The 24,639-nt window shown below is 39.0% G+C and overlaps 1 protein-coding gene across 6 annotated transcripts; it reads right to left on the bottom strand.

Moving 5' to 3' along the window:
• Nucleotides 1–6,977: 6,977 nt before the first annotated feature.
• Nucleotides 6,978–23,516, bottom strand: cbfb (core-binding factor subunit beta). 6 transcript variants are annotated; one of them, XM_004913530.4, is made up of 6 exons: nt 23,328–23,516; nt 21,719–21,805; nt 19,510–19,626; nt 10,453–10,569; nt 9,596–9,724; nt 6,978–8,641 (listed from the first exon to the last, which is right to left on the bottom strand). In XM_004913530.4, the coding sequence occupies exons 1-5, from the start codon at nt 23,403–23,405 to the stop codon at nt 9,599–9,601; spliced, it is 525 nt and encodes a 174-aa protein (XP_004913587.1). In that variant the 5' UTR covers nt 23,406–23,516; the 3' UTR covers nt 6,978–8,641; nt 9,596–9,598. The 6 variants fall into 6 exon arrangements, with proteins under 6 accessions (XP_004913587.1, XP_004913586.1, XP_012817696.1 ...); XM_004913529.4 differs by having other exon boundaries at nt 6,978–8,623; XM_012962242.3 differs by having other exon boundaries at nt 9,629–9,724.
• Nucleotides 23,517–24,639: the final 1,123 nt, after the last annotated feature.

The following is a 24,639-nucleotide window of genomic DNA, read 5'->3' as shown; positions in this document are numbered from 1 at the left end:
TACTATCGTATGGCACCCACATATCCGGCCTCCTGGACTAGCGGGGACTTGTTCCACCTATCTAGCCACTTTGTGCCCTGCACTCCAGCAGATGTAATGCTGGGGGGTCTTAACCCCACTACCACTCCTGGAGGGGCAATATCCGCCCATTCTAGCTTGGTGTTCTACATGACACTCCTAGAATGTCCTATCACAAGAAACTACTATCTAGTAACTGAGCCCTGGTAGCTATACTACCCAGGCTCAAGATGGCTCACAGCACATGGCTGCAACCCTTTATATGGGCCTATGCACCACCCGGTGGCCATAACCCGAACTACAGGTATACTCCCTGTTAACTATGTAGAACCCAGCCATCCCAGTGTCCCTGTTAACTAGCACCAACCAGTGGCCTAGTCTAGGGGTGTCTGTCCTAAGGGCCCATTTTTGGTAAACCCCTACATATATATATATATACCAAGTGAAAGATACCACACTCACAGGACTTACTTGAGAGAATTAGTGTTTTTTTATTCACAACATAGCACTGACGTTTCGGCTGTCTCCACAGCCTTTTTCAAAGTGAACAAAAAATACAAAGCACTCAACATTCAAATGCTACGTGCGATACCTCTCTGGATTCTTTATTTCACCCTATTCTTTTCCCTATATATTTGGCTCTTTGCATATTTACACTACTCCTCTTGTAGGACATTGTCCCCACTATATATACTTTTATTTTTTATTTGTGATATACACTTTTTGGTTACGTACACATTTGGGAGGGCTTACTGTTGGAATGTATGACGTCATCAGTAGCTTTTGGCGCCATAATGGGTTTAAATGTTGAGTGCTTTGTATTTTTTGTTCACTTTGAAAAAGGCTGTGGAGACAGCCGAAACGTCAGTGCTATGTTGTGAATAAAAAACCACTAATTTTCTCAAGTAAGTCCTGTGAGTGCGGTATCTTTCACTTGGTACACATCTCGATTTGTTAATACTGCACCCGGGCATCCAGCGACTTTTAAACGTGAGTGCCGGTTTCCTAAAAGACTGTATATATATATATATATATATATATATATATATATATTTATTACAGTGGTTTTCAAAAGTATTCGGCCCCCTTGAACTTTTCCACATTTTGTCACATTACAGCTACAAACATGAATCATTTTTATTGGAATTCCACGTGAAAGACCAATACAAAGTGGTGTACACGTGAGAAGTGGAACGAAAATCATACATGATTCCAAACATTTTTAACAAATAAATAACTGCAAAGTGGGGTGTGCGTAATTATTCAGCCCCCTTTGGTCTGAGTGCAGTCAGTTGCCCATAGACATTGCCTGATGAGTGCTAATGACTAAATAGAGTGCACCTGTCTGTAATCTAATGTTAGTACAAATACAGCTGAGAGGTTGTCTAAGAGAATATTGGGAGGAACAACACCATGAAGTCTAAAGAACACCCCAGACAGGTCAGGGATAAAGTTATTGAGAAATTTAAAGCAGGCTTAGGCTACAAAAAGATTTCCAAGCCTTGAACATCCCACGGAGCACTGTTCCACCGATCATTCAGAAATGGAAGGAGTATGGCACAACTGTAAACCTACCAAGACAAGGCCGTCCACCTAAACTCACAGGCCAAACAAGGAGAGCACTGATCAGAAATGCAGCCAAGAGGCCCATGGTGACTCTGGACGAGCTGCAGAGATCTACAGCTCAGGTGGGGGAATCTGTCCATAAGACAACTATTAGTCGTGCACTGCACAAAGTTGGCCTTTATGGAAGAGTGGCAAGAAGATAGCCATTGTTAACAGAAAACCATAAGAAGTCCCGTTTGCAGTTTGCCACAAGCCATGTGGGGGACACAGCAAACACGTGGAAGAAGGTGCTCTGGTCAGATGAGACCAAAATGGAACTTTTTGGGCAAAATGCAAAACGCTATGTGTGGCGGAAAACTAACACTGCACATCACTCTGAACACACCATCCCCACGGTCACATATGGTGGTGGCAGCATCATGCTCTGGGGGTGCTTCTCTTCAGCAGGGACAGGGAAGCTGCTCAGAGTTGATGGGAAGATGGATGGAGCCAAATACAAGGCAATCTTGGAAGAAAACCTCTTGGAGTCTGCAAAAGACTTGAGACTGGGGCGGAGGTTCACCTTCCAGCAGGACAACAACCCTAAACATAAAGCCAGGGCAACAATGGAATGGTTTAAAACAAAACATATCCATGTGTTAGAATGGCCCAGTCAAAGTCCAGATCTAAATCCAATTGAGAATCTGTGGCAAAAAAACTGCTGTTCACAAACGCTGTTCATCTAATCTGACTGAGCTGGAGCTGTTTTGCAAAGAAGAATGGGCAAGGATTTCAGTCTCTAGATGGGCAAAGCTGGTAGAGACATACCCTAAAAGACTAGCAGCTGTAATTGCAGCAAAAGGTGGTTCTACAAAGTATTGACTCAGGGGGCTGAATAATTACGCACACCCCACTTTGCAGTTATTTCTTTGTAAAAAATGTTTGGAATCATGTATGATTTTCGTTCCACTTCTCACGTGTACACCACTTTGTATTGGTCTTTCACGTGGAATTCCAGTCAAATTGATTCATGTTTGTGGCTGTGACATGCCTACCCCCCAGTTGGTGAGTGATATAACAGGGTGTTCGCTATGACAGCAAATTGTTTATTGAGTGCCTGTTAAAGCATTGATCCACCTTATTGGATACACTGCTATATATATATTGATGCCTTGGGAAATGCTGAGTAGGCAAGTGTTTATCGTGGCAGCATGCAATACACAAGACATATAAGCTGAAACACTGGAAATGCTGTTTCTGTAACTGTATACATGGAAGCTAAATGCATCACAGTACCCAATACACACACATGTACTGTACTGTCATGTACTGTATATGGATCACTTGGAAGTATATCTCACACTCAGTATGTGCACATCTTGGTACCAGGTTATGTAAAATGATGTGCTAGTAAAATAATTCACAGATTTATACTACTGTAGGCTACATTGTGTGGCATGCATATTGGCTGTGCTTCAATGTACCTGATTGGTGAACCGGAAACCTGATGAACAAGGAGCTCTATGTATCAAGAAGATGATTTTTAAAAGTTCAGAAAAAGGATCATGTATACTGTATAGGCATGGTTCATACTGTGTTTTATATTAATTCACAGAATTGGTAAAGGAGGCATTTTCTTCCTTTACAAATCTGTGTTTATATGAACGTAATTTACCATACTGCTTACCTGTAGAATTAATATTCAAGACACCTATAGTGACAATCTTATTAATTTAAGACAGCAATAGAAAAAATAAAAAACTTGGCAGCTTCCGTTCATTTATTAATGCAAATGTGCAAAGTTTTTGGGAGGCTACATCACTTTTGCTCTGCTTCTGGATTTCACAAGTATTTAGTAGTGGGCTGAAAGCTTAAGATCAGCGGTTCTCAATCTGTGGGTCGGGACTCCTTTGGGGGTCGAGCAGGGGTCGCCTAAGACCATCGGAAAACACATATTTCCGATGGTCTTAGGAATAATTTTATGGCTGGGGGTCACCACAACATGAGGAACTGTATTAAAAGGTTGCGGCATTAGGAAGGTTGAGAACCACTGCTTTAGATATTTTTTCTCAATAGGCAGCTGACAGTTGATCTCCCTAATCTACCACTGTAGGCGCATGCCAGCAGGTGCCTATACAGAACATCTGGCATGGTATCATGTTTTACCCCTTGATGTACTGGCCCCATGGTTATTTCATCTATTAAATGTAGCTCCAGCAAAATATTGCCATCCAGCAAAAGGGGGTATAGATTCAAAAGCAAGTAATTTTCCATGTTACAAATCACAGTTAAGGACCCATCTAGAATATGTAGTGCAGTACATAATTTTAAAAAATACAGGTATAGGATCTATTGGGGTTTTCTGGATGAGGGGTCTTTTGGATCACTATACCTTAAGTCTGCTAAAAAATCATTTAAACATTATATAAACCTAACAGGATTATTTTACCACCAATATGAGTTAATAGAGCTTAGTTACTATCAAGTAAACGTTATATATAGCGCCTTCCCTCTGCTATTTGCAGAGCTACAACTCCAGAAGGAAGTGAATTCCAGGTGGAAGAAGGTGGAACTTCTACAACAATATATAGTAGTATAAATCACATTACGCTGCATTCAGCCCAACTGCACTGGTTAGTTCCACCTAGGTACACAACAGAGGGCCCCAAGTCAGTCAACACATTGTATTTCGAGCTGAAGGGTGCCACCTGCATCTCTCAGGCTGCTGTTAAACTTCAACACTCAACAACTCTACTTTATCAAGGAGAGCTTTTTATAATAACACATAATGTCAGCACCTGATATATAAATGCATTATAAAAACATTTAAAGAGAAGCAAACAGCATGTGACTAATCAAGCTGGAACTAATAAAAGGACAAAAATACTACTGTGGACTGTGCCAAAACATAAGAGGCTTTATGAGGTGATATTCAGACAATAAAACTTAACTTCTCCTAACAGAATAAATACAGAGGAGCTCAGAATTGGGTTTGTGTGTTCCCTTGGTGCAGATTTCACTATGATTTCCCGAAGTCGCCAGAAGTTTCCGCTAAAGGCAACTTCGGGAGACTTCAGGAAATCGTAGTGACGCACATTCTTGTCGGTGGGATGGCATTGCAGGGAGATTAGTCGCCTGCAGCAACAAAGATTTCATGTGGGGCGACTAATCTACCCGTCTGCCACCGCCTTTAGGGTGATGGCACACTGGGAGATTTGTCGTGCGTAGTTAAATCTGAGCTACCACGGGCAACAAATCTCCCCCAAAATGCTTTCCAGTGAAAACCTCAGACAGCAAAGCTTTGTGTATGTTTTCCCACCAGCAATTCACTTTATTGCTGGTGGGAAAGAATTCTGAGGAGATTTGTTGTCTGTGGAAGCCCAGATTTAACAGCAGGCTACAAATCTTTCTGCGTGCCATTACCCTTAGTTAGTTAGTCATGGCTTGCAGATAAAGTAATAAGCAGCTACTTGATATGTTTAATTCTTTTTAAATTGGTGTTTTAAAACTTGCTATATAGTACAATGAAACCTATTATAGAAAGCCACAAGTAGCAATAACTAATGCCCTTGTGTGCTAAAAGCCTTTTTCACCACTGAATGCTCCCACTAGTTCATCACAGCTTGAATATTTTCTCACACGGTCCTTTAGCATTATTTCCAGGGCATACAATTTATAAACCCTGGCAAATGTGTCTCAATGCAATTAAAAGGGAGTAAAGAGGGAAGTCCAATCAGGGACTTCTTGTAGATCATGACAGTGTTCTGGGTGGAATGGGGCATGGCAAGGATTACACTGCCACTGAATACAATCTTAGCGGTATGGTAATAAATAAGATGGCATTCATCCCTTTCACTTCTGCATAGCTTCACTGAAATCCTTTCTCCTTTATAACCTCAGATTCCAGAAACCCTCCATTTCTAAAATATGCTGGCTAGTAGGCAGTTTATACAGGTGACTTTATCAGCCTTATTTTTTTGCCACATCAAATTAAAATTCCATCCTGCAGTCATTTTGTATAAACTGTTTAAATAAAGCCCCAAAGGGAGTGCATGAAATCAGCAAAGCTGCCTAAATTTGCAAGATCAGTTAAAATTTGTAGAAAGTAGTATCTGTACAATTGCCAAAATAAACTTATATCATATACAGATCAAGTAAAACACTTGTGTAATCAGGTGCTTAGCATGTACTCAGCTAACCTTGGTCAGAGTCACTGATTTCATCTTGGCATTTCATAAATCTAAAAATGGAAAAGGTATAAAAGTAGAGAATCTGCAACTTTAGGAAGATTTATACTTTGTTTTGCCTGGTGGAAGAATTTTTTGTGCCTGAGTTCTATTTACTTCTCTTTCCTGGTAAGGAAGGCACAGTATATTTTGCTTCAAATTTGCTGGACCTAAAGTGGACAAAATGATTATTATTATCCAGACTTTGCACAGTGGAATAGAAAAATCATGAAACAACCTGATAATTCAGGCTTAAAATCCATGTCCTACGACCATACTGAATAAAGTGTTTTCACAGTCTGGCTGATATTTTATTTTCCATGCTACGGTCAGTCATCTCTCCAGAAGTGGGCTAGTCCTCTGTCAGATTGAACTGGAGTGCTGGGGAATAGTTACTAATGTAATTTAGTTGCCTAAAGATACAATTTTCCTTAAAAGAAGGAAGTCTCCTCACAGAAGAAAAGGATTTAATAAAGGAGAAGTCCTTCACAGCCTGATTCACAGTGGAATTGAAGGAGCCGCAGGGCCTTTTGCAAAGTAAGATGGGTAAAAATTGGCTTCAAATTTGACCAAATCCTTCAGTAGCTTCTGTAAAGTGGAGTTAGGAGAGATAAAAAGTTAAAATTCACTTGGGGGTGCCAAATGTTAGGCACCCCCAACGACTACAAACACTTAAATTATTTGACTACATAACACTTAAACAGGCTTGCACCATAACACTTAAACACTTGCACCAGCCCAGGATACTTTTGCTCTGTTCTTCTTTTCTTTGCACAGTGTGTGCAAATGCAGTAGAATAAAGAGCTGAACTTTAAGCAAAAAGTCAGCCATTTCACTCTATTGGGCTTGCATTTGCCTGGGGCCATACAAGAATGGAAAGGAAACAATGAACACTCAATGAATGCTCATACAGAAGTGGTGCAGTTTTCTGCTAACAGGAGCATTGGCACAGGGTATCAGCTATGCTTTTATGAGCTAACATTTGGTGCATCCCCCAAGTAAGTTTAACTTTCCTGCTCCTTTAAAGAGGCAATATTTGAAACTGTGTCCAGTTCCTTTTGAGTACTTGGCATCACCACAAATCTACACACATTATGCAGCGCTAAATGTCCCTAATGTCACATTACCTGCCACCAAAATGAGGTTATCAAATATATGAATGTGTCAAGACATGAAATGGAGACTTAATTGTAAACCAGCTATTTATGCAATAGCAGTACTTTATTAAAACCAGGTAACAGTTCTGTATCTGAATGATACAGTTCCCACAGTGACAAAATAAATCACTTACAAGAGTAAATGTTATATAAGTAAGGCTTAACATCAAACAATGCATAGTATGTATTTGGATTTTTATTTCTAAAGAATAGCAACACTAATATAGTACTGGGAAAAGTAACTTCAGAATAATACAGCTTAGAGTTCTAACATTATTCACATCTGTAAGTTATATAAACTCATTACACTTTTAAAACTTTAGGCGCTTGATTTTTATGTTAATGTAAAACATCTTATAGGGATGTTATATGTAACACACTGCTTGACCTGCAGGGGTGGTAGAGAGCTTTTACAAAATTGTTGCCATTTTCCCCACACTAAATGGCAGATTTATCAAAATGAGAGTTTAGAGATTAATAGGTAAAAAACTCACCCACTTTCGATTCATACCTTTTTCAGAAGCATATTTTTCAATAGGTGAAAGTTTGATCGTGCCATTTGATAAATACGCTTTTAAAAATCCAATAGGAATGAATATAAGTGGGTGAGTTTTTTATATTTTAATCTCTAAACTCTCATTTTGATAAATCTGCCCCTACATGTCCCCAATTTTTCAAAAAAACTATACAAAAGAGAGTGAGCGAGAAAGGGAGAGAGAATTTTATTTATATTCAGGTATATGCTTTTTTCCCAACTTTTTTTTTAAATAAATAAATTCCTGACGAAAGGACCTACATCTATCCATCTCTTTCACTTAGAGGTAAGAAAAAATGGGCATTATAACTATTTCATAGAGAATATACCTTGCACTCATGATTGGATGTTAATAGTTTTGGTTTTGTAATATTATTCTGAATATAAAGTTATTTCCACCAGTACACTTTTATAATGTTCCTGTTTTGACATGGTGACAGATAATAAAAGGGTGTTTAAACAATAATATCAAACTACTAGCCTATGAAAGTGTATTTTTAGTGTGCTTATAACTGCTCAAGACTTAATAAAAAAATTAATCTCAGACTGATCTATTAAATAGAAAATAAAAGCACATAACAGAAAGCAACAATAACTTGAAGATAAAATTTCACAAAAGACATCCAGTTACGGTAAGTCCGATTTTTCTGTATAAAAATGGGTGTAGATTGCTCTGTAACTGTAATACTGTAATAATATCACGTGGGGATCCAAAGCTTCTCATTTTAAATTGTGCAGTGCATTTCTGTGTAACCTGACACCAATCATTTAAACTATACATCTTCCAGGGATATCCAGAGTAACTCCCATCAGCTTAAAGCAACACGCAGAACAGGAAAAACAATATTAAAAAAGTTGACCTAATTTATATAGTAAACTTTAAATCATGACCTACTGTTGCACACATAGTGCACCAAGAGGTCTATGTGAACCGTTTGTAAAAAGCACAAGCAGCATGCTTACAGAAATGGGGCAAAAGGCATAAAGGTCCACAGTGAACCAAAGGCAAGGGGGCTGCAAATGAAATAGTCCTACTCTCCTTGTTTATCAGGTGGTACAGTGAGCATGGAGACACAGGCTTAACGCAGCTTTAGGTCATCCCCGCCACCCAGACCAGAACTGGGATCCTGCTGTCGCCGAGCCTACATGAAAACAGAATACTGTTAAAAGGTTAAAACAAAGGCAAACTCAGTGAACAAGAGGTAAACAGCAATTTAAATTAAAAAAAGGATACTTTTGACATTGATATACTTACATAAACGTATTTTAGGGTATGTTTTTTCTAGCTTATATTAAAATTTACTGCTGACAGCCATACAAAATACTCCAGTTAGTTGGCTGTAACCTGTCACCATAAGAAATAGTTCCAAATTGTTTTCTATTGTGTTTGTTAAGCAAAATAAACTTAACTTAAACTATATAAATATTATTTAAATCTTGTTTTCTTCAGGCCTGGAATTTACAATCCCAGCAAGCAGACAGGTGCCATTTTGTAGACACTGTTATTAAGGCAAGCTTTGTATCATGCCAAATTTTGTCTATGTGCCAGAATGGGGGACCTGATGCACATGTACATGCACTGGCTACACAATTAAGATGGTGAGGAGGGAGAGGGAATAAGAGGAGTGCAGTGACATCTAGGAAATGGCAAGTGGAAACACCTCTATGCCCAAGGCATAGAGGTAGGGCAGGCAAAATATGATTGACAGCTAGAATTTTGAAATGCCTTTATAATGGGTATGGCTGCGTTATTTAAAAAGCATTTGGGATTCCTGTTTAATCAGAAAAGGACCTTTATTATCCAGCATTTTACGTCTGGAACCTTCATTGTAGGTTCCTGCATTAACCAACATTTAGCAAAAGACTTCCCTACAACTGTAGAGAAAGGTTTTAAGTTAAATATAAAGGCAACAGAAATCTCACCAGCCCACCTTATCTGAAACTCTTATTACAAAAGTGATATATGAGATATATGTGATATGTCCCTTGACAGCTGTGAAGGAGCGTGTGTTAATAAGACATGTACAAATAGATGTGGAGAATACATAACCCAAGTAATTTTTATATACAGCTCATTAAACAAAATTAGTAATCATTTTATCATGGGTACTGACCAGTTATGGGCAGCGTGGTCGTAAAACTCTCACCTCCATTTCCTCCCGGTGAGAGCGGTCCCTGTCTTCAAACTCACGTGTTCTCCTTCGAGCCTCTTCAAAGGCCTGCTGGGCCAAAGCATCTTCGTGCTGGGAAAAAAAGAGAAGAAATGTTAAGCTCTAAACAAGAAAAGAAGATCAAAAGAAGTAGGTAAAAAACAAGCAACACAAACCAGAAGTAGAAAGGAACAGAAGTACTAAGATGTTGTGAAAGAATGGGTGTGAGGAAGATAGTGCCCTTTATCATACCATATCTCTAGAAAAGGGAAACATTTCTGTTGCAGACGTCTGGATGTCACAAGGTAGTGGTCTGAGGCAAATGCTGCCAGTATAAAATCTGTTTAATTTATGCAAAAGACTGTATGTGTGTGTGTGTTTGGGTGGGCAAAACTGCAATTACTCATTTGGAAGAACAGAAGTTGTCAGACCCTCTAACAATACAAATGGCTGATTTCTATGAGTTTGTCTTTAAAAAAATGACAAAGATTCAGTCATTAACTGAGCTGTAGCTCAGAATAATCCTTGTGATAGCAGTCATCTTCTGGGAAAACAATCTACTACATGCCGTGGGTAAATGGTACAGACTGCCCACACAGTGATAGACTTCATGTATGTATCAGTTTGCCTGCAGCAAAAAACCCTAAGCTTTCCCCAATGTTATAAGTAATAACATTATAACAAACAGGACCAATCATTACAGGCCAGGCAGTACCACAATCTAGGTTCATAATCATAGACTGGCCTCTGATTCTCAAACCCAGACAGAATAGCTGGCATGATAGTGGATCTTGCCACTGTAATACAAGCTACCCATTTACCTGTGCTCTATCATCATCAAATTCAAGGCAGCCCATCCCATCCAGTCGCTGAAGATCAATCCATCCTTTCCACAGGACACAGACACCATTCAGAATCATTGGAGCTTTCAAATGAACCTGCAAATGAGCCATAGTTTTTGTGAGTAACTAAATATATATTTTAATATTCATGCCAAACAAGAAAGGACTTTTACAAAATGACAGTTAATCCATAGTAAAATTTGATCTATTTTAAAATTGAAAAAAATAATCCAAAATTACATATGTGTGTGGCAAAAGTAGATTAACCTTTTGAATTTATGTAGTGTGACATTCTGACTGCCTGTACACGTTATTATGGGAGAATTTAGCTATGGTAGGCAGGTAAGCAGAAGATCTGAAGCATATAGACAGGGACACCACTTCTTCCGGCAAAAACACATGTTTATCTTAGGAAGAACAGTCAGTTCATAAATAGTTCATGGTTATGATTTGTCCCTTCTTGTCAGAGTTCTCTACCAGGGTAACTTCCACACTCTGGAACCTTTACGGGGTTTCTCACCATCCCCACTGACTCAGGCTTCACCTTAAGCCTTGCTGACTCTTCTCAGCTCTCATACGATTGGTCACGACTCCCTCTGCTCCTTGCAGTGGCAGGAGGCATCCCAGCTCCTCTGGGAGTTCCTATAACAGGCAGGCAGCCTTCCTGCCCTGTGCCCTGCTCTGAGAGTGACCTCCACCTCCACTTTAACCCCCTACTGTGTAATCCCACAGCCCTTTTATTTGCTGCTCACCTGCAGCCTAATCAGGCAGCTCCCTACAGCTGGCCAACTGAAAACATTAACTGGAGTTTGTAATGGAAGGTCTTTCCTCACAGTGGATATAAATAGTCTACACACCCCTGGTAAAATGTCAGGTTCCTGTGCTGTACAAAAATGAGACAAAGATAAATCATTTCAGAACTTTTTCCACCTTTAGGGCTCTGGCACACGGGGAGATTAGTCGCCCGCGGCAAAACTCCCTGTTAGCGGGCGACTAATCTCCCCGAGTTGCCTACCCCTGCCATCCCACTGGCAAACATGCCATTGCATTTACAAACTAGGCATATGAATTGGATAAAAAAGTGTGTAAGTCGCCGGCGGGATGGCAGACGTGGTGGGGCGATTTGCGCGAAATCGCCCCGCCGCGTCTGCCATCCCGTCGGCGACTTACACACTTTTTTATCCAATTCATATGCCTAGTTTGTAAATGCAAAGCTGCATATATATGTACATATATAGTTATATCTTACTGTCTGACCTTTCATGCATATATGCACAAGATCATCTGGTCAGACAGCACTGTAATCCCTTTGATTTCCACTGAGTGAATCTGTTTAAACAAAAATGCTATCTACCAGTGCCAGAGTTCCTCCTACTTCCATTCATACATGAGATGGCCTAACCTAAACATACCACAGAGCAGTTAGTACTGCATTACACAGGAAGATGTGGCAGCACCGATAAGCAAGATAATAACTTAGAGAACGTTTGCTCCAAATGAGAATTAAGGAAGAAACTTATTAGCAAAAGTTTTACAATAATGTTTAAATAAGAATAAGATGATTTTGTAAGAAGCCCCTGCAGACCTGCATATTACCACAAAATATTACATGACTTTATGTAATGACTTAAAATGTTGAAGACTTTATTTCGAACAAATTGGCACCCGGCAGTGTGAAAAGCATTCCTTGTCCTTTACACCTCAGTTCTCTTATTAAGCCAGGAGGGCCAACATATTTAACATAGATTTGGTAAAATGCCATATGGCATGGGATGGGCAGGACTGAATAGTATCAAAATAGCATAACAAATTACTTGGGTTTAAAGTATAAAAATATAAAAAAAATGTTCTTAATGATGTGCAAGTTATATGGCTCCTGCACCATCTAGGACAGTGATCCCCAACCAGTGGTCCGTGAGCAACTGGTTGGATGTTTCTCCCAGTGGCCTCAAAGTAGGTGCTTATTTTTGAATTTCTGGCTTGGAGGCCCATTTTGGTTGCATTAAACCCAGTGTAAAGCCAAACAGAGCCTTCTACAGGCTGCCAGTCCATATAGGGGCTACCAAATAGCCAATTATAGCTCTTATATGCACCCCCAGGAACTTTTTTCATGCTTGTGTTGCTCCCCAACACCTTTTCCATTTAAATGTGGCTCACAGGTATAAAAGGTTTGGTTACAGCAGCCTGAAAGACCGATTTTCTATGAAAGGGTCTGTCAAGTGTCATATGTAGCTTTTCTTTCACCCTGTTTATTATCTTGCATTGGACCACCATAGGTGCCAGATGAACAAGCTCTAAATGCTAAGTAGTGCACTCACAATGTGCAATTTTTTTTCCAACTTTTTTGCATCTTTATAACAGACATATTTTAGAGAAAGAGATAGGAAAGGAATAGAAGGGGGAGAAGAGGGTTGAAGAAAGAGGGTTAGGTAGGTAAGAGGAGCAGAAAGCTGAGTGTCTGTGGCACAGGAATTACAGACACAAGAAATCTTTTTTCAGAGAGTCAGTGCAGCGTTTCTGTGAGTGCTTATGGCTGTATTTACATAGACCTTTCTGATAAAGCTTACTTAGTTTTTACCTTTCTTTCTCCTTTAAGATGCAGGTTGCGAATAATGTAGCGGTCCATTAGAGATAGCCAACTAATATGAATTCACGTTGATGATTAAGTTAGTTGCTTTGATGACAGGTCCTTATTGGGTTAAGTTTCCTTGATTTTCACACTAGGTGGTCCACGGGGTCCAAATTGACCACAAATTTTAATCAAGAATTTAATAGCGCGCTACATTTTTTTATGTCTATATACTGATGTTTCTACCTTGCTTCTAATAGTTTTTTTTCTCCAAAAATCCTTTTGCTAGAACCACTTAATTTATTATGGGTAAAGACAGGAGAGAGAAACAAACCCTGACAAAAGAGTGGAGCTACACACACATACACACACACACACACACACAAATATATACTAATGTTGTACTGTGTAACTTGCTGGTACCATATAAATGAATGCTGATAAAGATCATTTGTGCATACACTTAAAACGGACTATGGCATATCAATATCATTCCTGAAGATGCCCCATATGAATGTTTTAAATAACATATACAGGTACACACCTCACTCAGGAAGGTTTAAAGCGGACCTGTCACCATAAGAAATAATTCCAAATTATTTTCTATATTGTTAGTTGAGCAAAATAAACTTTACTTACTCTATATAAATAATATAAATCTTGTTTCCTTCCATCTTGGAATTACTCAAAGCAAGCAGGCAGGCACCGTTTTGTGGAAACTGTTATTAAGGCAAGCTTTGTATCATGCCAAAATCTTGTTTATGTGATAGAATGGGGGACCTGATGCCCAGGCCCATGCACTGGCTACACAGTTAGATAAGGAGGAGGGAGGGGAGAAGTGAGATGTGCAGTGACATCTAGGAAGTGCTGAATGGAAAGCTAAAGTTACTGTCTGCCCCGCCTCTATGCCTAAGGCATAGAGGTGGGGCAAGCAATATATGATTGACAGCTGTGATTTTTAAATGCCTTTATAATGGGTTTGGATGTGTTAATATAAAAATGAATTTGGGTTTCATGTTTAATTTGAACAGGACTTTTATTATACAGATTTTCATGTCTGGGTGACAGGTCCACTTTAAAGATTGCCTTAACATGTAGTGTTTAAGCTGTGGTCACATTAGTCCCTACCTTTTGTTCACTATTTAAAGGGCTGAAAGACATCTGAATACAATTTTTGTACAAGATACCTTAAAACCAATAAGTCATTAATCATAGTCTTTGGAAAGCCTGCATGATGAGGGAAAGCCAAGTTTGGGGCTGATGTCTATGAGTACATTTCTCTATGCAGGCTGACTCAGGAAGAGGATGTTGTGTGATCTGCTTCACTCAGGACGTGGCTTCAGCTCACACATTATACATGCAGTTTACAGGATTAAGCTTCCTGTCTAGGCCTTGAGAGAGACTGCGAACATCTAACCAACACACAGACAAAAGCCACACACAATTACTGCCCCACTAGTAAGGTCATTTAATATAAATAATCATTGTGCATTACAGACATACAAATAATGGTTGAGGAATGACAATGCACCACTTAATAAAATATCAATTTTGACACAAAAACGTGTGTATGGTAAAAGGTTGGATAAGCAGACACTGTTAGATAAAGCTACAGCCATATATTCATACCCTTCTGTACGAGAAAGCATGTACCATACACAAAACAAAACACCACCCTACACAAGAGAGAACCCAATCTGTAACCATATGACAGGAACTCAAATAGGCACACAATGGGCAAATGCATGCTGATAAAAATCCTGGTTAAATGTTCCTTTACTCAAAGATTTGTCACCCGCATTAAAAATTTGCTATCGGGGCGACAAATCTCCCTAAAAACGCCTTGCACTTTGCTAACATTATAATCACTGCATGTAAATAACATTACTAGCAGTAATTCCGCTTAATTGCAGGAAAATGCGAAAGCAGGCATTTTCCTGCAATTAAGCGAATCACTGTAATGTAATTTACTTGCAATGGTTACAATGTTAGCGAAGGGCAAGGAATTTTTAGGGAGATTTGTTGCCCGCAGTAGCAAATTTTTAACACGGACAACAAAACTCCCCTTGTGACATTTCCCTTACTTTAATTTTGATGGGCAGTGAGGTTATTTAATGAATCCTCTTGGATGGAGACCCCTGCCAAGATTCTGGAATAACACACTAACCTGAAAAGTGCACCTCCAGTGTATAAGATTTTGTTTACAAGTGGTTTGTAGGCACAACTCACCGTAGAGACCTGTACTGCAGGTTCAGGCAAGCACCACATGTTTGTTGAAAGTATCTTTATGTTTAATTATTCAATAGAAAATAAGAATGAGTGAGCAGGGTTTATGTACCCAGAAGGGATGAAATAAGTTCAAGATAGGGTTAACTGGTATGTTAATGACAATCATCATTTGTCATTCAGTACAGTGCTGCATACATACAAGTAGCGCTATATAAATAAATATATACAAACATTCATTCACTCATGACGAGAGTCAGAAAAGCTCACCCAAGAAAGGTAAAACTATGTTTCCAGAAAAGAAGTATGCAGAAAGGACTAAGAATTTTCCAAAGTAAAGATGGAGATTCATATTAATTACAGGCTAAAAAGCCAATATTCCTTAATGTTCTCCTCAAAATACTGCAAAAGCCTGTATAAAATAAATTGGTTGTACACTATGTAATATCCAGAAAGCTGAATTACAAGAAGTCCATCTCCCTCAGAGCCAGTTTTAAGCAAATTAATTTTTTTAAAAATGATTTTATGATTCACATTCAGAAAAGAAGAAGTACCTTGCACTAGACCGTAATTAGCAAAAATCCATACTGGATATATATTCAGTGGAATAAAGGAATGGTAATCCCATACCAGTGTAAGGAATTTAAAAGTATTTGCTTTTACCCTTTGATACAATGTACAATTAAAGGGACGGCTCACCTTCAAAACAAAATTGTTTATAACTAAACAAGTATTTTTCCAATATATTTGCATTACCAAAAATAAATGGTTTAGGAAATATCAGACTTCTGAAAGATATTCCCAGTCCTCCTAAGCATGTCTTACGTCACACACAGTTTCTGCAGGGCTTGCTTTAACCGGTGATGTCCCCTATATATTTTTTATTCACTAGACTTTCAGTAGACTGCATCAGCGGTTAAAGCAAGCCCTGCAAAAACTGCCAGCGAACCCCTGCTCCGGGAAGATATTTCAGAAGGTTTATTGTGGTGTGCTGGAAATTTGCGAGCTGATACTTCCTAAACCATTTATTTTTAGTAATGCAAATATAATGTAAAGATACTTTTATTTTGAAGGCAATCCCCCCTTTAACAGAACATTCATATACAGGTATAGGACCCGTTATCCAGAATGCTCAGGACGAAGGGTATTCTGGATAAGGGGTCTTTCCGTAATTTGGATCTTCATACCTTAAGTCTACTAAAACATCAATAAAACATGAATTATACCCAACAGGATCATTTTGCATCCAGTAAGGATTAATTTATCTTAGTTGGGATCAAATACAAAGCACTGTTTATTTTTACAGAGGAAAAGGAAATCAATTTTAAAAATCTGAATTATTTGATTAAAATGGAGTCTATGGGAGACAGGCTTTCCATAATTTGGAGCTTTCTGGATACCGGGTTTCCGAATAATGGATCCCAAACCTGTAGAAAATTTTCATTTTTTAGTTAACTATCTGTTTAACCTGAAAAAGTGCCACAGATAACGATAACGGTCAAGGAGTGAAGCAATTCATTCACTTTACACTTACTTATGGGCCCAGCTTAAAGGGGTAATTCACCCCTCTAAGTAAATTGTACATTATAGAATGTTCTCTTCTTCACAACTTTTTGACTGGTCTTCATTCCTTATAGTTTAATTAATCGCCTTCCTCTTCTTGCTCTTTCAAATAGGGGTCACTAACCCATGCATCCAAATGATTAGTCTGCGATTCTACAATTTTATTGTTACTTTTTATTACTAATCTTTCTATTCAGACCCTCTCCTATGCATATTCCAGTCTCCCACTCCAACCATAGCCTGGTTGGAATCCAAACTGGATAGCAACTAAAAAAAATGGTAATTAATCCAAAAACGATAGAAAAAAAAACTGAAGACCAACCAATATCTACGTCAAACAAAGTAAATCTACACTTCTGAAAATGCCACACAGAATGTTCTAAATCAAATGGATACCTCTATGGTTCGGGGTACTCAGATAAAACATACCAAATACAAACAAGTTACAAGAGAGGATAAAGAGACAGAGATTGCTCAAATATATGGCCTACACTGACCCAAAATAATTATAACATGAAAAATAAAATGAAAAATGATAACAGCACTCATGGGATATTTTTAGGAACCATATATGGGATATAACTCCAGTTGTTTGCATTTACACCATACTGACCAGTTCTTCACACAACAGAGACAAAACATTGAGAAAATTTACAGCAACACTGTGTTTCCAGTTCCTGCCTTGTCATATAGAAAACAGACATCTTACCACAAAACACAAATGAAACTTGCTTTTTCAGGCTAAAAAAATTCAGCTATTTTCAACATTTGTTTATGGGTATTGCCTGTGGGAAAACATTTGCTTTAATTTTTTTTTTAAAATAAGCCTGTATATGACTTAAAAAGTATATACAAAATTAAAAAACAAACATTATTTTATATTAATTATCATCATTTATTTTTACACAGCTTTTTTACAATACCCAAGACATTGTAGGCTACAGGGCTGTGGGCTAGAGTTGTGTATTTTGCAATTTGATCCAAAGCATCACTTCAAACACAATTGTACTTGTGTTTTGACATATTCAGTGCAAGTTGCATATAGGATTAAAGGTTGCATTGCATCACTACATGCATTCAAAACAGTGTTTGCATCTGATTTGCTGGGCATAAGTCTGGTGCTTTTGCAACACACTGTGGGAATCTGGAAGCTAGTGATGGGTTGACCTGCAACCCACATTTACCCTTTGGTCAGACGGGTTAGGGTTAAATTTGGACAACCATTGTGGGTTTGGGTTGGGTAAGACTGGGGATGTACATTTGTCCTCTGCTCCCGAAGTTTCCCTGTCTTGAAACCTAAGGCGCACACTGAAGTAAAGAAAGATTTTGCAAATTAGGGTCGGTAAAGGTTAAGATGTGGTTAGGGTCAGGTGCTGGTTGAGTTTTTCCTGACCCACACATCACCAGAAGGAGCTACTGCCAGGTCCAGAATGTCAGTAGCTCCAAATATGCTTCCCAGCGTCAATAGGCACACTTGCTCACAATTTATCAAAGAGCTGGGATGGACTTAATTTGCACCTATATGAAAGCTCAGGAGTGTGTTTGGACTCAATTACCTTCATTAGGCACAGATCCTTTCATAAATGACCCCTATTATCCAAACACTATAATATTTAATATGTCCAAATGCAGTATTTTACAATAAATCAAATGGCTAAATTATACACTGCAGTCATTACATTTTTTTTTTAATTCTAGTATTCAAAAATGTATGTGGTTCTAGCTAAAGCACTGCTTAACATGGGCATACACAGCCAAGTCATAGGAATGCTACAAAAAGCAATTTTCTGGAAGAGGTTTATTTTTAGAATAACATGTTTAAAAAACCTATATAAAAAAAATCCAGCTCTTATATTGAAAAAAAAACAAAAAAATTAAACTTGTTAGCTTCTTAGCTGTGAAATAAAAATACTAAAATCAGTCCCAGCCCTGGGGGGGGGGGGGGGGGGGGCATCTGCATAAATAAAAATGTCACTATGGCAACTTCTATAAAATCGGGAGGACCTTCTACAGTGGTGAAATTCCCAGGAAACCAGAGGCAACACAACCACACAGGGAAACACTACAAGTAAACCAAATGACAGTCAGACTGTAGTTAATGCAAAGAACCCAAAGCAATTTTAACATTTTATTTTCAGAGCTTTTCCCTGAAGGAGAAGTAGTTACAATGAAATGCCCAGTTTGCCACAGGCAGGAGACAAATTATGAGCCAATGACTTACTTGCAGTGAGCAGTACCACAGGCTCACACAAACCTGGCACACTCCAAACAGAAAAGCCATTTAGCATGGGCTGCTTGCCAAGGTCTGTAGGATCACTGAGGAATTCAGCGGGTGCAGAATCAGAGAAGAATTTGAGATGGAGTTTCTATAGTTGGATAGCAGCCCAGGGGCGGGTAACTGTTAACCAGTGTAATGCTGCTCTCCCTTACATTTAAACACCAATTTATTCTTCTTCTCCCATTCATCATTGTTATCCTTATATCCCCTAATTTTAAGTGTGTGTAAACAAGCATTGTTTTTGTTTCTAGAAATCCATGCACTAAGGAACTATAATCAGGACAAGGTTTCTGAAAGTAAACATGTTGCTCTCAAACTATTCATATTAAAGAGGTTAGTACAGAGTTGCTCACAAGTCAAGTTGGGGATCAGTGTTTTAGAGTATTTATTGATTTCTTACCTTCCCAGGCTCCCGTTCAAAGTCCACATATTCACGGGTGGGTGCTTGCCGTGGTTCCCCCTGCCAGTTTGCTGGAAAGAACTGCAGTGATAGGTTGGTACCCGTAGCAACAAATGCCTTTAAAAGGAAATCAGCAGAGTACAACAAATGTGACTTTCATTCATTTGTTTTTCATAGCAATATTCATTCTAGTATAGTCTAAATTGAGAAGGTGAAATTCTGATCATCAGAAAATCAGAAAATAATCAATAGTTTCTGTTCAGCCATGGCAGACTTTTTTGAACCTGATGATGCTGGAAATGGTCATAAGAATTTAAATAAAGATGATAAAGATATTGCTAAAATTGAAAAAGCCCAAAGAAAGACTAGGATAAAAAGTACCTATATTATGGTTAGATCTCACTGTACCGGCCCAGTTGTGAAGCAGCACTATGAATATGAATGGTTTTCATAACATGCAGCCACCAGTTTTTTTTTTCCTCTGTGTACATAATGCTCATCTTCCTTGCACATTCTGAGTGGCTTTGAGCTAATTTACCATGGTACTGGCTTCCGTAGCAAGATAAACTCAGAAAGTAGTGTTTGGTCTAAGAAACAAAATATACAAGCTACTTTTAAGCCTATAAACTGTGTATTGTGTGGACTTAAAAAAAAAACCGATACGATTTTTCCATACAATATACATGCTGCATTGCCCATTAATAAGTAGTTAGTTCAGCTGAAGAACTGATATGCAAAATAGCCACACAGAACAGGGTCCAAATATTTTCCCTTGGTGGTGCTGGTCATTAGTCTGCTCATACACTAATCAAATATTACCATCCCTGTCATAAATTCCAAACAAAACTGTTGCCAAGAAACCAATGCAACATACAGTACACATCTGAATAGGTTTACCAACCAAGCATTAGTATTTAAAAGTACCAAAAAGTAATCAATGTAGGGGCAACATCAACAGTTAGTTCAGTTTGCATATTTTACCAGGTTGTCAAGCACTACATGATTTTAATTTTTTCTCAGGTAGATGTTATGGTTAAAAAATATGAGTTGTGAATGGTGGCCCTCCAGTTAGACTTTATTTAGCCAAACCATAGGTTCACAGTTATCTACCATTGCACCATATGCACAGTGTATGGCGTTTCAGCATATGAGAAAGAGAAATTAGCCACAGCTCCTCTTCACTCACTACCCAGTGTTTCAACTGTATAGCTGTCAGCCCCAGTGAATGGTTCAATAATAAGTGACCTATTAAAGAATCCTACCAACTTAGCATATGCATATCCTAAAATACTGCCCTTTTCCATTTTTTACCTTCAGCCACCATTTTGCGATGCTCTGTGTGCTCCCTGAGAGATCACCTGACAGGAAATAATGCAGCTCTAACTGTAACAGGAAAAAGTGTGGGAGTAAGACAGAACTTGTCCATTATTTGCCCTTGGTTTGTTTGCGAGCACCAAGAATCTTTTGAACCAAAGGGTGGCCTTAGTATTTAAAATAACAATTTTTTATTTTAGGATTATCCAGTGGCACAGAAAGTTTATTAAGATGAAGCAAAGCAGTTTTAAGCAATATATTTTAACAGATACGTGCTATGTTCAGGGGTAGAGTTTCCCTTTAAAGCAAGTGCTATATGGTCATGGACTCATGGCGTGATGCCCAGAAAAATATTAAGTGCAAGTTTAGCAGCATTGCCAACAGGTGCAAGTTCTTTTGAGCTAGTGGTGGGCTTAATACTTTTTCGCCTTTTTGTGGTGGGGAATTTGGAAGTTCTGGGAGGGAAAAAAGACCTCTACATTAAGATCAATTTCACCTATTTTATGCAACTATTACTTTGCCCCTTTTTATAAAATAAACCAGTAACCCTAATTTCCACACAACCAGACATCTTGCCATGTTCCCTATTTAATAAGCAACCCAGGCCCATTTACCATAAAAAGGCGCTGGGAACATAGAAAGAGCTAAGATCAGGATTTAACTTTGGAATCACTGATCCTCACTGTCATTAGCTTGTCTGCATCATGATTAGTAGGTTTATTTGTATGTAGTTTACTCACAAGCACTGTGAATAAACTACATAATGTCAAGCCTTAGCCAAAGTCACACTTTAAGATATTGATACAATATCAGACAGAACTAACACTTTAAATCTCTATCACAGTATCACTTAAGCATGTCGACCTACATAATCCATGCATTGTGCTGTACTTACTATTTCGGAGCGTCCATCCCTGCAAGCATTCTGGAAACGTGCTTGTCGTTCTTCATGAGGCCGATCTCGAAAACCTGTGTATTTAATCTGAAATGTATCAAGAATTAGAAATATATTTAAAAAAAAAAAATTTTTTTATAGAGATAATGCCCTTACATCATTAACACCAAAGGCATAGTTCTCTCACTTCCTTATCTATCAGCTGACAAGGGGCATTAGCAGATTAAATGTTCAGACATATGAAAGGCATTTTTATAAACATATTTTAATTTTTTTTATACTTAGATATTACTGTGTTATGTCAATACTCTTGGCAATACTCTTTCTTAAAAAATGCACCATCCTGGAGTGCTTTTTCTCTGAGCACCATCACATTGTTCCAGTGTCCCAGGCATCCTCTGTGCCTGTTGAAGCTGGGCACATGCACAGTACAGTAATCAGCAAAGATGTAACCTTCAAATTGTAGACTTCAAAACAGTCTTTGCACCTAAAAACTCACGTAAGGGCGAAGACACAAGGAGCGATTAGTCGCCACGACTTGTAATTAAGTTGTAACTAATTACCCCGCATGTCTTCGCCCTCACATGCTCAAAGGACCCAAACATACACGCACTTCCCTACTATTCCTGTAGGTTCCAGCCTGGTTTCACACTTGCATCCTCCCTGTCACCTGTTATTGGATGTTGTTATAATGTCTGTTGCTCCATAGCAACCCCCTTGACAATGTTAACTCCCATTAAGATAGATTACCCAACTATTGGTCCTCTGTGACCATATCAAGAGCAACCAATCACTTTTTGTACTAGCATCTTCCAACAGGATAAAAGGTGTATGGCACTGTTGCTTGATAATACAAACTGTGTGCGAAGGAACATTAAACCCCTACATAGAACATTTGCTACGCACTGTGCCCCACATGCCACTGCAGGCCCAGTATTTTTCAGACCCAAACCAGACTACACATCACTATAATTATTTCTCAAATTGCTCAACAATATCAGCATTACTGAATCATAAAGCTTTCCTTGGGCCAGCCAATACAAAAAGTGCTGCACAGAAGTCTTCATTAAGTATAGTTAATATGTGTTCCTGGCACTGATTTGATATTTGGCTCATTTGTCCCGAATACAAATTCTGCATGAGTTCTTCATTATTCCCTTAGCTCCCAAGTTAACCCTTACTGTCACTATTCTCTTGTCCCAAACACAGCAAATTCGCATGTTCATCGTTCTGTCACGGAAACCTTCTCTTTCATAGCCCCACTCCTACACTCGATAGGCCAGTTCGTGTCATCCTTCCCGGACGACCCCAGTTCTTCTGTCACAGCAGTGATAGTCAGACTGCCAGTCAGCCACTTGGGCAGCAATTCGCAGTATCTCCGAGACACTGAAGCTCCTTTCCGTCTGGGACCCCACACGTGTTACCCTCCACCCTATAGCTTCCGTCCCTTATTTTTCTTTTAATTGCCCCATAAAAACTCCCCCCTTGCTTTCATCCCTCACCTCACTTCTTCCGCCCAAGGTCTTTTTCTCCTCCCAGAACCCCATTCTTCCTCAGCACATTACAGGACTGCCTCTCCTGGGTACCCTTCCCGGCTCTCCGCCCTTACCTCACTCTCCCGATTTAGTTTCCGAAAAAACTCCTCGTTCTCGAATTTAGCTCTCTGGTCCGGGACAACCCGCGGCATCTTCTCACCCGCAGGGTCACCGCAAAACGCCCCACCGTAACACCCCTAAGTCTCTTGCCTTCTTCTCTGCGCTGCTAGACCCCGCCCCTTTCCTGCTTGGCTCAAAACCCCACCCACTCAATCACGTCCCCTAGGCACCGCCCGCCAGTCCACACCCACTAAACATCAGTGCCGCTGTATGCCAATGATAGGCTGCTGTAAGTTTGTCACGTGACAGCTCTAACTCCAAGGTACCTGAAAATGGCATATTAGAGAAGTGCTTTGTTCTAAAGCTTAGCGTTTTATTTTAGGCTGTGAAAAATCCTCACTGAATGGCTGTTCTTTTTCAAACATATACAATTTGATCACACAATAATATATTGCGCAATCCTAAAATTCGGGCTTTGGATAAAGATTTGCTAGGAAGTGGTACTTAAATAGTTACCTCAATTTGCTAGTAACTAGAATACAATCTTATGATAATTAATAGGAACGTGAATTGAGTTTTAGTTTGTATAATAGTGTCCAGACCTTGAAAATTGTGAAATGGTCTCCTCTTCATTTGTAATGTGTTGGTATGTATAGTTTACGGTCCCTAGATTAGCCCCAGAATGCTGCAATGCAGCATTTCCCCCTGAATTTCAGCATTTTTGGGGTCACGGGGGGGGGGTTGATATATTAAAATTGATACAATTGTACTTTGATGCAAATTGGACACAATTGTGCTGAAAATTTTCTAAATTTGGTCGGTGTAATTTCCTGTGTAAAAGATGTGTGTGTCCAATACTTTTGTTGCATTTGCAAAGTGCAGGAAGCATGGGAGCCCTGGATCTACCTGTCCAGGATTTCATATGTCAAGAGATACAGCAATGTTTGGTTGTAAGGGTAGGTTCATTATCAACTTTTATTATGCTTTAAAATAAAAAACAGTCCCCTTAGGGCACCATCTGTCCCTGCATTAGAGGTAGGAGCTGAGGCGGGACTGGTTACGCATTTTAGTCTTTTTTGTTTAAAGAGAATTCTCCCATCTGGCTACAAAACAGGCCTCTCATATAAACCACTGCTCAGCTTCTGTATAAAAATGAATTCGGAAACTAGTACTGGGGAATAGGAAATTAGCATGGTGCTTGTGCATCAAAAGGAGGAGGAGACTGTTGTAGACATGATGTACTAAATGCCTGATAGTACTTAATATTGCCAGGATTTGTACCCACTGAATGGCCAGGTGTAAAGTGAATTCATCCAGGGAAGTTCA

This window comes from Xenopus tropicalis, chromosome 4 (assembly GCF_000004195.4).
Source record: "Xenopus tropicalis strain Nigerian chromosome 4, UCB_Xtro_10.0, whole genome shotgun sequence".
Classification (NCBI taxonomy): domain Eukaryota; kingdom Metazoa; phylum Chordata; class Amphibia; order Anura; family Pipidae; genus Xenopus; species Xenopus tropicalis.
The sequence above is the reverse complement of the archived record's forward strand: the minus strand, read 5'-3'. Positions and strand labels throughout refer to the sequence as shown.

Coding starts and splice junctions, on each gene's coding strand:
- cbfb (XM_002937165.5), bottom strand. CDS start 23,405: ATGCCGCGGGTTGTCCCGGACCAGAGAGCTAAATTCGAGAACGAGGAG. Junction 19,627..21,718: donor GGGATGGACGCTCCGAAATA/GTAAGTACAGCA, acceptor TTCCTTTTAAAG/GCATTTGTTGCTACGGGTAC. Junction 9,725..10,452: donor TTGATGATGATAGAGCACAG/GTAAATGGGTAG, acceptor TTTTTTTCCCAG/CACGAAGATGCTTTGGCCCA.